This window comes from Caretta caretta, chromosome 1, assembly GCF_965140235.1.
Source record: "Caretta caretta isolate rCarCar2 chromosome 1, rCarCar1.hap1, whole genome shotgun sequence".
Lineage (NCBI taxonomy): Eukaryota > Metazoa > Chordata > Testudines > Cheloniidae > Caretta > Caretta caretta.
In genome coordinates, this window is record NC_134206.1 from 82,795,607 (window position 1) to 82,809,927 (window position 14,321).

Consider the following 14,321-nt stretch of genomic DNA (forward strand, 5'->3'; position numbering starts at 1 on the left):
TTGACAACAATTACTAAAGTTTTTAATTAGCCTCTTGTTATAATTCATTTTATTAATTTTCTAACTCTCAGTCCATGAATTATTAAAGGCGGCTCTGTAATTGTATTTGCAGCTATCCTTTTGTAGTGCACGTGATCGAAAGCTGCTCTGCAGACCCATCGCTCTTCTGGCATAGGGCCCATTTATACCGAGAAGGGGCCTAGACAGCAGTGAGCTCTAATATTTTATCAACTATTAAATAACATAATTACTGATAATAATATGTTTGTCTCGCAGGTGGAAATAGGTTCCCATGCGATTTGGAATTCCGCTGCTGATAATTTAAAGTCAAATAAGCTTTTCTCCTCTTTTTGAATCAGCAGGTAAATATAATAAAAGCTTAAAAAAGACATCGGCTGCAAAGCAAGACCTAAATAACTGGAGGGATTTTAAATCGTTTGGGAAAAGCCGGAATAACAGAGAGGGCAGACGCAGCAGTATCCGCTTTATGCGATCAAAAGTCCGTCAGAGTTAAAATAATTATCTTTTGACAAATCTGTCTCTGTGTGGAGGGAAGACGGAATGGGTGGGGGTCGGTGGGGATATTGACCATAAAAACTGTGCTGTAGGACACTTCATGCTCCTTCTGGGGAGCCTGTTACTTGTTGAACCAGGACCGAATTAGTCTTAATATCACAGGAGAGTAAAAATCAATACTACCATGGCAGTGGATGTCTATTATTCATTTATGATGGTCTCATCTAAGTTGAAAGCAATTGGAGAACAAGTGTTAAACAGAAATTCCAGAAGTCAGTCTAGGTCTTAAGGAGTTGGCTGGGAAATCAGACCAGGAAATCGACAAGATATAGCAAATGTGAAAAATATGAAACGAAAGAGACTACGGTACCAACGTTTCCTCACTCTTCCACGGCAGGGGTCACAGGTTCTGAACTGGATAGAAGTTCCGAAGATATTAGGTTGTATATTCTAGAATAGATCCGCAACATTTTCCAGCATGGAGAATAATTCTAACTTTTAGAACCAACTTGAATTCCCCGCTCAGGCGATTACATATTTCTTGACACTAGTTTGGGATGGATTTTCTCCCTTTTCAGCCTTTTTAAGAAGCAAAAGTTTAACCAGTCCTTGTGACCTGTCCTTGCACACTTTCCTCCCCCCCCCCCCGAGCTATTTTCAGTGAGTTGGTTAAAAAGGCCTTATTGTTCTTGGGATTCTGTCGTGAAGTTTTCAGATCTATTCAACAGAAAGCAGAGCATTCTGGTTTTGCACAGTTTCCTACCATAAAAAAATAGGAAACTCTGCAAAGCTGTTATTTTTTTTTTCATTATCTGTTTTATTAACATAGTATTTTCTTTGTACTCGATAAGGATTGTACTTAATACAAAAGAAACTTCTTTACTTTTCAATACATACATTGTCATGGTTGTATAATACAAACGTGTTGTCCGCTAACATTTCAGTTTGGGGGAAGATTAAAAAAAAGTTTGTAATTTATTTTATTTGTTCATTCCTGACTCTCCAAAAATGATATCCGGTAATACTTTTCTATAAAATAATATTTTTTACAAATGCATTTATTAAAAATTCTGATGACATTTCAAGTTCATAACAACAGAAACAAGTCAATTTCCGGTGGACGAGCTCTATTTTTTTAAAAAATACCTTTAGTGCTTTTGTTTTTAACATCAACAGTTGCTTAAAATCACAGCTTTTTGAACGTTTTATTCTTTTCTGAACATCACGTTAAGTGTCTTGATTCACAGATTTACCGGCAAAATTAAAAAGATTTGGCTAAAATAAATCTACAGAAGAAATAATCCCAGCTATTAAGTAACTTTTTACATTTGGCATCTGATCTAGTCACATAGGTCATCAGAAAAGAAAGAGGTTCTTTGATCACTTGAAGCAGTAGGTGGCATCCTATACGTTCCTAATGAACAATTGCATTTACAACGTCAGGAGAGATCAGTTTATGATTTTCATATTTATTAACACAAAATAAAAATAAAATATTTTGTTACATAATTAAGTGCAATTAGGCCAGTCAGAACAACATATAAACCTGAAAGCACCAAGCTTTTTTTTTCTTTACACATATTTTGTAGGTGCATAATCCTTTCCAGCAAACTGAAAAGAAATACTTCAGAAGTCCTTTTTAATTTTACTTTGATTTATATTTTCTGCAGTTATAGAATAAACTTCAAGAAACACACGCAGCTAATATATAGTTAATTTTATTCAGAGCACCGATTTTCACATAAGAGCTATCTCAAAGTAATGATTTCTGAATTTAGCAGAAAAATACATCTCTCACTATTTTTATTTTTTGGTAGAATTAGTATTTGTCTAACGGCTATCCCTTGAATTTATCAGCCGTGACTCAGAAATAAACATAAAAAGATGCACCGAATAATAAACTATTCTGTTTTCATGTTTGTTTTATTTGTAAGTGTGCTGGGACTTATCTCCCTGTTGTATTTTGTGTTACAGAAATATTTCTGAAAGAAATAAAAGTAATATAGTAAAGACACAACCAAGGAGAAAGCTCAGCAAACATACATGGACAGGTAGATAATTCAGTGAGACATTTCAGGATCCACACGTGGTTGCAGTTTGTAACCATTTTTTGTGTGTGTGTGTGTTGCATTAACGAAAATATTTACAATCTTCTTCCTTTTAAAAAAAATCTAAATACAAGAACGGTGACAAGAATGTTTGTGTTTTCGGTGAAAACAGGCAGTAAACTGTGAAATTACACCATCCACAAAAGGTTCTACCAGAAGCTACTCTATTTTTAGTGCTCAGTTTCAAAATGCATAGAATGTTTGCGCTGCAAACAATGATACACAAAATAATTAAATAATCAAATAAATAAATAAATAAATAAATAATAGCGAGACCTTATCAGGGATCTTTCTGTGCCTTTTTTAGGTCATGCATGGTTTCAGTCTTTGTTTGTTTGTTTTAAACAGCAGGGTGTTTTCTTTTCAGAAATGCCTTGTTTTTAAAGCCTTTCCAATAACACCAGACCCAGTGAATGTCTTTTGCACACAGCTGGTATTTTATCCAACGAGCTCTGGCCATCTCTCTTTCCCCCCTCGCCCCCCAATCTCCGAGATATAATGCACCTTTATCTTTAATAATACGGAATAATTGTTTTGCTTTCCAATTTGGGAGACCGTGAATAGTGCAAATGTAACCATACAAAACAATTCCTCTACCTAACGTTTATTATTTACAATAAACGATTTTTAAACCCAAATGTTTCCCCCCTCAACATGCAGACCCCGCAGAAATAAATGTCGTTTCAAATCTTTATATTGGTGATTTCGCTTGCCTACTTAGTAAAATAAACCCTGTTACTAACAGGAAACCTTCTACCACCGCAATCCGCTAAACCTCTCCAACAGATTTGGAAGAGATGCCAGAGGGGAAGGACACATTTAACCCCGAGACTTAATGACTCAGCGCATGATTTCTTCTAACGTTAACAGGGCAGCCAGTGCAGTATAACAGCTAACGTATGCATTGTATCTCTAGCTAGATGTATCTCTATAGAGATATGGATCTCTCTCTAGACATAAACACAAAGCACATACAGGGAGGAAAAGGAACAAAGGAGCAAGTAACTTTTTATATAGCTCGTTATAAAAATGGTTGGCTTCCCTAGCAGAGTGAGGGCAGAAGAAGGGGCAAATTTCCCGGAGTATAAAGCCAGTGATTGAGCATTCACTCTTAGCTAGCTAGTGTTTGTGAAACAAGGGCCAGAATCTCTTTCTCTTTCCCCCTACCACATCCCCCCAGGCACCGAACCGACTTGGGAACTGCAAAAACACCCCTCTCCAAACCCGCAGTCACACAGATAAGAACCATCACGAAGCCTCATAAAAAACATAGTTAAAAACAAAAGAACAAAAAGAGACCCAAACAAAAACAATGAGCATCATCACCAATAGTTTCACCTTCTGGGTTGTGGTTTGGTTTTTTTCCTTTTAAAATTGGTGACTTAGGGTTTTTTTTTTTTAAATGTATTTATTTGTAAGTTTTGTGTGTGTCTCTGTGTGTTTACGCTTGGGTTGTTCTCGCGCTCTCTTCCTGTAAAGGGGGCGATCAGCCTGCAGAAGTGCCCCCCATGGATTTCTAGAGCATTTACTTTTGCTCTTCTTCTTGTTGTTCTCGTTTCTTTTCCTTTAGAAGTTTGTTGTTTTTGTTGTTGTTGTTTTCTCTCCCCAACATTGTTCCTTGGTCCCCAGGAGATTTTGAGAGTGTCTCTGGTCAAACAAGAAGTCCACTGGTTTCTCCAGCCCGCTCGTCCTTTCCACAATCTCCCCTCCCACTCGCACCCCCCCCCCCCGCCCCGCAATCTCCCTCCCTTCACTCCCAGCCCCCCAACAGTCCCCCCCTCGGTCCCCTCCCTTGGCCCACACTCCAGGGGATGGAAACTTGGCGCGTTGGTTTTGTTGGTTTGCTTAGTAGGTGGCGGAAAATTTCATCCTTTTTTGCTTCTGTCTCTGGTTGCAAAACCAAACCCGCACCACGTTCTTTTTCAGGTCCAATTTCTCGGCGATGGCGGCGATCTTCTCGGAGGAGGGCCGGGGCTGCACGGCGAAGTACGCCTCCAGGGAGCGCTTCTCCGGGGCGGCGATGGAAGTCCGCTTGCGCTTCTTCTCGCCCCCGTTGAAGAGCTCGGGCTTGTTCATTTTCTCGCGCTGGGCGCCCTCGGCCTCCTCCAGCCAGGCCTGCAGGATGGGCTTGAGCGCGATCATGTTGTTGTGGGACAGGGTGAGCGACTCGAAGCGGCAGATGGTGCTCTGGCTCAGCGAGCCCACGCCGGGGATCTTCAGGTTGGCCAGGGCCGAGCCCACGTCGGCCTGGGTCACGCCCAGCTTGATCCGCCGCTGCTTGAAGCGCTCGGCGAAGGCCTCCAGCTCGCGGGGGTCCGTGTCCGAGTCGCAGATGGAGGCCAGGCCGGCCGCCCCCACCACCGCCGAGGCCACCTGCCCCGCCGCGCCGTGGTGAGCGGCCACCAGCCCCGGGTGGGGCAGGCCCGAGGGCATGTTCATGGCGGCCGGGTGCGACAGGTGGCCCAGGCCGTGCATGTGCGAGTGGGGGTGGGCCGAGGTGGAGATCAACCCCCCCCCGCCGCCGCCGCCTCCTCCCCCTCCACCTCCTCCGCCGCCGCCACCGCCTCCGCCCCCGCCGGCCCCTTCGTGCCCCCCGCCGCCGGCCATGAGCGCCAGCGACGGGGAGGTGATGTGGTCCAGCAGGTCCCCGGGCTCCAGCGCCTGGTGGTGATGGTGGTGGTGGTGGTGGTGGTGCGCCAGCGGCACGGTGGAGGTGGAAGTGCACGGCACGCTGTTCATGGTGTGGTAGGTGGCGTCCGGCTTGAAGGGGTGGCTCTTGCCCTGGGACACGGCGATGTCGACGGCCGCCAGAGCCTCGGCCCGGGCCAGCAGGGTCTCATCCAGGCTGGCGAAGATATTGCTCTGCAACTGCAATCGACAGAAAAGGGGGGGCATAGGGGGGCAGAAAGGGGGGCAGAGAGGAGGGGAGTGGGATGGGAGAGAGACGCGGGAGGGGGTAAACGCCGAGGAGAGAGGGGAGGCGAAGTGGGGCAGAGAGAAGAGAGGAAAGTGGAGGGTGGGGAAAGCAGGGGCAGATGGGGGGATATAGTGGGGGAAGACCGGGCAGGAGGGAACGGAAAGGGGGGAGCAAGCCAGGGAGGGAGGGAGAAGAGAGGGGAGCCCACAGGGGAGCCCAAGGAGAGGGGGAGTGAGGAAATGGGGGAGCCGAGAGAGGGGCGAATAAAAGGGAGCAGACCCGGGAGTGGGAGTAGAAGAGAAAATAAAGAGAGGAGGAAGGTGGGAAAAAAGAGAGGAGGAAGCCGGGCAAGGAGTGGAGGAGAGCAGCAAAGAAGGGAGCAGAGAGAGGAGGGAACCAGAAAGCGGGGGGAGGGGGCAAAGAAAAAGAAAAGAAGGGAGAAGAAGAAATGGATATGTAACTCTCAGCTGGGGAATTGTGTCAAACACCAGCGCGCATACAGAACATTCCTTTCAGAGGCCGAGTCATAAAAATTAATACCGAAAGTGGAGGAAGTCGGAGACTCGTGTGAACACCGCTTTCAAAAAAGATCACAGGCGCTCAGATGATTGCAGAGGAGGACATGAAAAAAACATTAAGCGCCGCTTGTCAAAATGTGCCTCGCAGCGGTTTTTTTATTAGTGCACATACATGCAGTATACAGGGGGAGAGAGAGAGAAAGAGACAGAGAGAGAGAGAGATGCAGCGGCTTGCCCCTTACCGGCGGAGTTGGTAGACAGGCTCTTCTTATTGCTTCCGAGCTGGAGTGCAGCGAGGGGTACTTGTGTTCGGGGAGGGTGGGATGCATGGCAAAATGCGGCTGTTTGCTGTTCATGGACATCATCTTGAAGGCTTGGCATGTAAATCCACAAACACTCCTGAAGTAAGGGGAAAAGTGCTCTCCGGGCGCTCTCCTCCTGCGGGGGATGAGGGTGCAGCGGCAGATCCCACTGCTGGTACCGCTGTTTCTTGGAGCTCCCTAGGACCGCACAGTGAGACTCCCTCCAGCCCTCTCGGTCTCACTTATCTGTCTGCTCTATCCTAGCGCTGGGCTGAGATGCGCTCCGCTTACACCTGAGCCCCACATCTCGTGGCTACGGACCCTCTCGCGAGAGCTGGGCGCTCCGGCTTTGATAGACATCAGCTGTCTCCCCCTGCCTCCTCCTCCTCCTCCTCCTCCTCCCGCCCTCCCGCTCTCTCCCTCCCTGCGCCTTGTTGCATCTCCTTGCGCGTCTGCACGGCTAGGCGGTGCCGGAGTTTGAGAGCTGCTCTTATAATGACCACCAGGATGGAAGGACAGTGCAGGTGCTACACCTGTAGCTGCAACACATGCGCATTGCTCGCCTTTCTAATCGGACACAGGGACACCAACGCGCGCATCTGTGTACTCTGTGCCTGCACGTGCATCTGCGTCTAATACACGTACATGTAGCCATGCCCAGATCTCACACGCAATACAATGCAGTGTGCATGACTATATAGCTCTCTCTGGGTTTGTGCATGCTTAGGTGCTGGTACTTGTAATGTCCATATCTGATTTCGTACTTGGCTTATACATGGTGTCTAATTACATATAGTTATCATTATTTAAAATAATAACTGGATTGTAGCGAAAGAGGTGTTAATTTCCTGTGCTCCTGTGTAGTCCTTCAGAGAGACGTGTGTGTCCCTGTGCTGAGGACTCTCAACACAGAAAGTGACAGTTTTCCAGCCTAAGCCTGTTACTTTTAAGAATTCTAAATAGGCTCCTTGAGAGTAATCATTGTGACAGACATTGGTTTGAAGCAGTCAGGGTCTATTGATTTCCATATAATTTCATTCCCCCCTCCCCATCTAGTTTTGTTGCAAATATTATTGTGTCAGGCACCGCTAGTGACAGCCACTTAGCCCACAAGGAGCATGTGCTTTCTACATGGGAAACACTGTTGAAATGAAATTGTGCGTTTCCTTTTTTGCAGCCTGTAAAATCTCTCTTCTTTAATCGTGTGAAAACCCACGTCTCACTCCGGCATGACTTGAAGCATAAAATAATCACAAAGCCTTTTTATTTTTAAAACTACGGGTAGTTTGGTTTCTTTTATGAAGAGAGAACACAGGGAAGCTAGTCTGAATCGCCTTTATAGACATGACTGCAGAAAGGAAAAGGAGGAAGAGGCTGGAAAATAACATTGTTGCAATTATTTTTTGTCTGTGTTTCTTCCCAGTTTTAGTGTTGCATTTAGATGAAACGGTTAGGAAGAAAGAATAAAGATTCACAAATATATTGATGACTAATATTTTGGGTTATGGCCCGATCTTTTTTAGAGTGGAATTCTCAAATTAACTGTATGTAGTTAAAACCGGTGGCAGCCAAACCCCTTAATTAATCAACCTGTAAATGTGTCTCTCACGTTTATGATCAACAACTGGGATTAATTTGAATCCGAAGGGAACAACACAGGTGAAGCCAGTCCACTGGGGCACTCTAATGATAACCCTGGGTGATAGCCCAGATGTTATCACGTCTGCTCCAGGAGTGCTAAAGACAGGCACCAGGAAAAAGCAGCCGGGTGTTTGTTTGAGGCAGTGATCTGATAACCGATCTGCCATGTGCCACCCTTAAAGAGTGTCCGAATAGCTGTATCTCTCATTCATTGAGCTTCGTCTATGTACATATATACATATTCGTATACTATGCATATATACATATACCCCTCTCAAACACACACATATACAAAGTACTTATTAAAATCCCAAGTAAAGTCCACATTTGTCATCATATGGCTTTCTCCAGTTTCTCATCCAGCCAGGAAGGAAGGAAGAAAGAAAGAAAGAAAGAAAGAAAGAAAGAAAGAAAGAAAGAAAGAAAGAAAGAAAGAAAGAAAGAAAGAAAGAAAGAAAGAAAGAAAAGGATGCGAGAGGGAGCCGGTCTCTATCCATTATTGTCTCCCCAGGGATTGCTGAATGCAACTTTATCTAGGAGGGGGATGAACTAGAAACTGACACATTCTGGTTTTAAGGGGGGAAACCTGTATCGAAATCATTGTTTAAGAGGAACAAAATGATAACTAACATGCTTTTATTAACGATTCATGAATTACCGTAGCTTTTTGAGCTGCCATGTTTTATAAATTGAGGATCAGCACCCGGGGAAATGGTGCATTTGATACATTGTTTTGAGGTGAAAATGCGTGCTGGAGCCTGATGCAAAACAACCCACATTCCTTTGCCAATAGAATAGATATAACGGTAAACCAATCAGCCATACAAAGACAATGGGCTTCTGACCTGACGCTGAAGATGGAGACACTCAGAGCTGGACAAATGTATCTGGTTAGCCAGAACGCTGGCCAAGTAAACTCACCAGTGTACATTGGTAGAGGGAACGCTCAGTGTTAATGAAGATTGTTAAAGTGATGATAAAAGAAGGAGAAAATGGCATGTTTTGTCTATGGATTATTCCATGGGCTTACTTTTTCCCCTTCTCGCAAACCAAGATATCATGTAGTATGTTCTCCAGATCCAACCGCATACACAAATGGATATAGTGACAAACAGGTAGATATGCTTGGCCCACACGTGTTTAGTGGTTCTATTTCTTATACTCATCAGTTACAGTGGCTTTTTTTAAGGGCGTGCAGGAGAAAGGAGAGAACCTGTGCCTAGAGGAAGGTGGTGGTGGCGGTTAGGAATTGGCACACTAGGCGAGAGTCCACTAGAAATGATGAAATCTGTACATGAGCCAGAGCCACGGACTCTTCTCTCTCTGGCTACAAATTCTGAGGCTGCTCATCACACCGCGGATTCCGGGCTCCTCTTTGTAAACCCTTAACTTCTTACCTCTACAGCAGCCTTCCGTGAGCTTTCGACCTTTAGTCAGAAGGCCCGTAGAGTCAATAATATCACCCTTCGGTTTTAGCTGGTTGGGAAAGACTGACACGTGGTAGCGATTGCACCACTTCTAGATGGCGCCTGCATTGTAGCAGGCCAACTTGGGTTGCCACAAACCAATACGTTTATTCACAGTTATAAGTAGAGAATGTAGCCTTGGGTATATCTGCCCTGGGTGAAAAAGTATATAGAAGACGTTGATTTAGGGCAGCCTTTGCTTTAAAGTTTACCAGGTAGACCAGCAATTCAAGTTCCTTTTGGTTCATTTATTTCCCTTTACTTCGGAAAGCTCAGCCTTGACTTTGTATTCCTGCAACTTCATCATCTCACTCTTTTTAGCCCCAGAGGAATATTATTAAGGGTTTTAATGTTAGGATTGGTTTTCATAGACTCATAGAATATCAGGGTTGGAAGGGACCTCAGGAGGTCATCTAGTCCTATACCCTGCTCAAACCAGGGCCAATCCCCAAATTTTGCCCCAGATCCCTAAATGGCCCCCTCAAGGATTGAACTCACAACCCTGGGTTTAGCAGGCCAATGCTCAAACCACTGAGCTATCCCTCCCCCACCGCTGCCATCGCCACCTGTAGCGTCTGTTCGAAGCCAATGGTTTGTGTTCTCCCTGTAACAGGTCTTCCTGGAGCGGTAACAACCTAGCGCAGGAGCAGGGGAAATGGACAGTATGTCTGGGCAGTATGTCAGTATAACACCTGTTGGTTTACTCAGATTGGCAAACACCAATGGAAGTACAACTTCTACCTGGCTGTAGATGTATCCACATGCATTGCAGGCTAGTTATAGTGCACTCTTTTGTTACAAATAGTCTTGGGCATATTTATTGTGCAAAAATCCCATGCAGTAGGTGGGGAGTGTGTTAAGAGCAAATATCTCGCAGGTACTCGACATCATGTTTTTCAGGAGCTTTTTTGTGCTGGACAGTTCCCCATTGATACGGGGCCCCATGCTGCCTCATGCCCCATTCACTCAAGTTTGTCGTTCCCGAATCTGTAAAAGACAATTGAATTTAGGACTGATACCCCGGCCCTGCCTGCTAATGTACATTCGGTAACTCGGGTTTGGATAATGTTCTGTGGCCAGTTTTTTGTCCTGCCCTTCTTTTTATTCTGTTGGAGTCCTCAGGCATTGAACATAGTTTCAAAGTTTAAGACTCAATCAACTCTTTCTTCTCTGATCTCTCTCTAACAGAGGCCAAGAACGGGAGTGGAAGGTAGAGAGAGGCGAGGACTTTCACACTTGTTTTAGTCTCAGCAATTATTTGAGTCTCCGGGGCTCCTCGGGTATAATCAAAAAACAAATGGCTGACTCAAAAGATAAACCAAACCTCGTTCGCAGTACTTTGGACACGTTTGTGAAGAGCGGGGCGGGGGTGGAGGGCGGGGAGGAAGAGAAAACGTTTCAAAGGGATGGTTTTAAAGCACAATCCTCTTTCGGTCCTTCAGATACTTTTTAAAAGAGAAAGCCTGTAATGAGCCCGATCCTGCTTCCACTGAGATAAATGGCAAAACTACCATTTTTTTCAGTGGGCGCAGGATCCAGCCGACTGTGGTGTTTTGCACTTCAGATTTCACTCCTCTCTCTGCTGGCTTTGTGAGCAAATACGTCTAGGCTGAGTTGTTGTTCAGTCCTCAGTGCACCTCTTTCTCTTCTTCGTTTTCCAGTTTCTCTGACAGTCACCAATACAGCCCCAGGCTACACCTGCAAATACACATACCTAACCACACACAAAGTCAGTCAGTCAGTCTCTCTCCGGTCGCAGAGGTATGGACATCTCAGGGGCCTGGCAATATATTTTATTTTATTGTAATATTCGCTGTTATTCCTATTCCTAGTGGGTACTTCCAGTCTCATGAATACTGATGGTAATAAACTTGCAAGCTCCGAGCATGAGTTCACTGGCGATATGACCCTGTTGTAGCTCCACTTTTATGGACAAACATACTCGCTAAAGGGACGCACATATATCTATCTATAGCTATAGAATGCATTGACTTGTCTCCGGTAGTTTTCTCCTGTTTCAAAAGTAAGAAATAGGCAGATTTCTTTAATTGACTCCACTGCCTATCCCGAGAGCTAATAAAGTAAACCCCTTATTCCCACAGTAAAACGATTGATAAATTAATTACTGTAACCCATTGTGTTTGATTTCCCTTTTTAGGATTCCCAAAAGATGAATATACTAAAGCTTGGGATATTAAACTCTAACGTCGCATCATACTTTGCTGTATATTCTGACTTTTTAAAAAAGTCATTTAGGGGTTTATAGAGCAGCCTGTATTAATCTCTGGTGTAGTTTTACTTCAAGAATTAGACTGACTTTTTATTTGGTCCGCCCTAAAATTTCCCTGCGTGTTGGTGGTAGCACTAAAAGAAAGCCCCGGGCACCTGTTTTTGGGTAAAGTTTACTGAAAGTCAATATCCCATTTAGTAGAAAAGCTATTCTCCCTTTAGACGATTAAACTAACCTACCTTTCTTTTAAAAAAAGCCCTATGGGTGAATGCACAAAAAGTATTTCCATGTCCTAATGAGGATTTTTCTTACATCAGCAAAGACCTGCTAATTACTGATGTACAAGCTGCCGTAATTGCTTTTGCAGCCAAAGTGTAGAATGTTGTCATATTAAAAATGGAAACTCTTGATTGTGAGTTAGGTCCCAAGGTAATTCAGAACGTCCCCTTTCGGGAGAACAACGGGGCTGGAGCAGCTAGCTCGGGGTCCAGCAGCAAATACTGCCGTTCTAGCTGACTCTGGTAAAGTTTCTGGTTCCTGTTCTTAAGTGATATACGCTAATTCAAAAGCACACCGGGAAGGGCCTGCAGCATAAAAGTCTCCAGATCACATTACACCTCAGCATCATTTAAGCACCGTCGGTAAATGTATTGCTAATTTTTTAATATATATATTACATACACATATATAATACATACAGACAATGGAACACTGTCTGCTCCATCTCCCTTTGATTGCGCTCCCTGACAGCATACCTACTGTGTCTGTCCCTAGCTACCCTTACATAAGAAACGACCCAGAGAGGGGCTTGTACCGGAGGAGAAGGTCGATCGGAAGTTAAATCTAAAGGCGCTCTGAGATCTGTTCAATTGCCAAAATACAGAGCGATGCGCTCGCCTCCCAGTCTCTGCACAAATCAAAGCACGTTCCGAAGGGCTGGGAAATAGTTGCCTTGTCATGTAACACATTGCCCTGATTTATTATAAAATTTTAACGAAATCATGCATATTTTAACAGCCTTTAATCACTGCATGAAAATTTAATTCATGAACTGGAGCGCGTTTAAATAAATGAAGTGTTAATTCATTAGGATTAATTAATTTGTTAAAGGTTTGTGTGCAAGGTTAAGGTGGAAGAAAAACTCTTTGTTAGTTTCGTGTCTTAATCACCAGGTTTTGTTAGCAGTTAAAAAAAAAAACAAAAACGGTTTCTGTGCTGCTCCTGAGGCTGGGGAGGGATGGGGACCAGAGGCGAAAGAACCGAGGTCTCATTGAGTCAGTGAAAGCATCCTACAGAGGGAAGTTTACTGCAAATACAAGGGGTGAAGAGTGTAACTTTCAGCCCAAACCTAGACATGGCGGGACTATAAGGTGTAGACAGCTGGGCTGGCTTTAGTGACATTATTGATTTGGGGATGGGGACGGAGAATAAAGGAACTCCTTCCTATTTGCCTGAGTGCTGATGAAAGAATCTACTCCAGACTAGTCCAAGGCTACAGCTAGACCAGCTTTGATGTCCTGTTTTGAAGGGAGAAACTAAATACCAGGAACAGTACTCAAGGAAAGGGGAAATTATATTTAAAAGACAGAGAGCTATGGCCCTACCGGCATTCACCCTTGATCCCTGTTAGTTCTTTCAAAAGAAACACCCCTGTAATTTTGGGGGGCACATTTAAAAGGGCTTATTTAAAATTGTGTTTTTACACAATTTAAGCTCATTGGAAAATATTACCAAAGCTTTTGGCTTTGCAGTTCTAAGGGAATTAAAATACCCCAACAAATTTCTTGAGGAGCTGTAACCCAGATTAAGGCACTAAAATGTGTGTAAAAATAAAACTGACTAGAAATAAAAGTGAACCCTAGTCCTCTCTCTTCATTCTAGCCCAGGTGTTAAACAAAACAAAACAAAAAAAACCAACAAAAAAACAAAAAAAAAGGGAAACACTGCCCTCAGTTTAAGCTAATAGGAAGTTATTACAATTGACATTTGATTGTCCTATAATTTGCTGCTCTCCCTAAGCATTCTGGTATTTGCTAGGCAGCAGGACACAGCCACCTGAAAGCAACCTGCTAAAGTAGGAGGTACCAGAATCCTGAAAATAATTCTAATAAACTTCATTTGCTTCTCTGGGGTTGCTCTCTCCCTGCACCTCTCTCCCCACCCCACTCCCTTTTCCACCATACCCAACCCTATCTCACACACAGGTCTTGCCCAGCTATCTTTCTCCCCTCCCTTCCATCACTAAAACCCTTTATCTGAAGAGCTGTCTGTAAAAATGTATTCAAGTGAAGGGCTTGATACAACCACCACAACAGCGGAGGGAAATCTATAATTTATTAAACTGTTTGAATTACATCACTTGTACTGTATATTAGTGTACTCACTCTTTTGCGCAGGCCTATAACAGTATGTAGGCCAAGAGAACAGTTGGGACCTTGCCCGTGAAGTTCTTTGGTTTTGGTTTTTTTTTTACACTGAAGTCACAGCCCTACACGAGGAGTTTAGGTCACCAAGTTTCTAACACACCCTGCCCTTCACCAAGATTATCTGTGCAGGTGTTCTAAAGTGCTTCTGGGCATATAGCAGATATTTGAAGGCTGCACTTTTGACCCTAATGTTAAGA

General features: G+C 44.1%; 1 protein-coding gene across 1 annotated transcript; it reads right to left on the reverse strand.

Annotated features, from left to right (window-relative positions):
* Positions 1 to 4,416: 4,416 nt before the first annotated feature.
* Positions 4,417 to 7,237, reverse strand: POU4F1 (POU class 4 homeobox 1). The gene is made up of 2 exons (XM_048832687.2): positions 6,302 to 7,237; positions 4,417 to 5,492 (listed from the first exon to the last, which is right to left on the reverse strand). Exons 1-2 carry the CDS (start codon positions 6,422 to 6,424, stop codon positions 4,470 to 4,472), a joined length of 1,146 nt encoding a protein of 381 aa, XP_048688644.1. The 5' UTR covers positions 6,425 to 7,237; the 3' UTR covers positions 4,417 to 4,469.
* Positions 7,238 to 14,321: the final 7,084 nt, after the last annotated feature.

Coding starts and splice junctions, on each gene's coding strand:
- POU4F1 (XM_048832687.2), bottom strand. CDS start 6,424: ATGATGTCCATGAACAGCAAACAGCCGCATTTTGCCATGCATCCCACC. Junction 5,493..6,301: donor CCTGTCTACCAACTCCGCCG/GTAAGGGGCAAG, acceptor TGTCGATTGCAG/TTGCAGAGCAATATCTTCGC.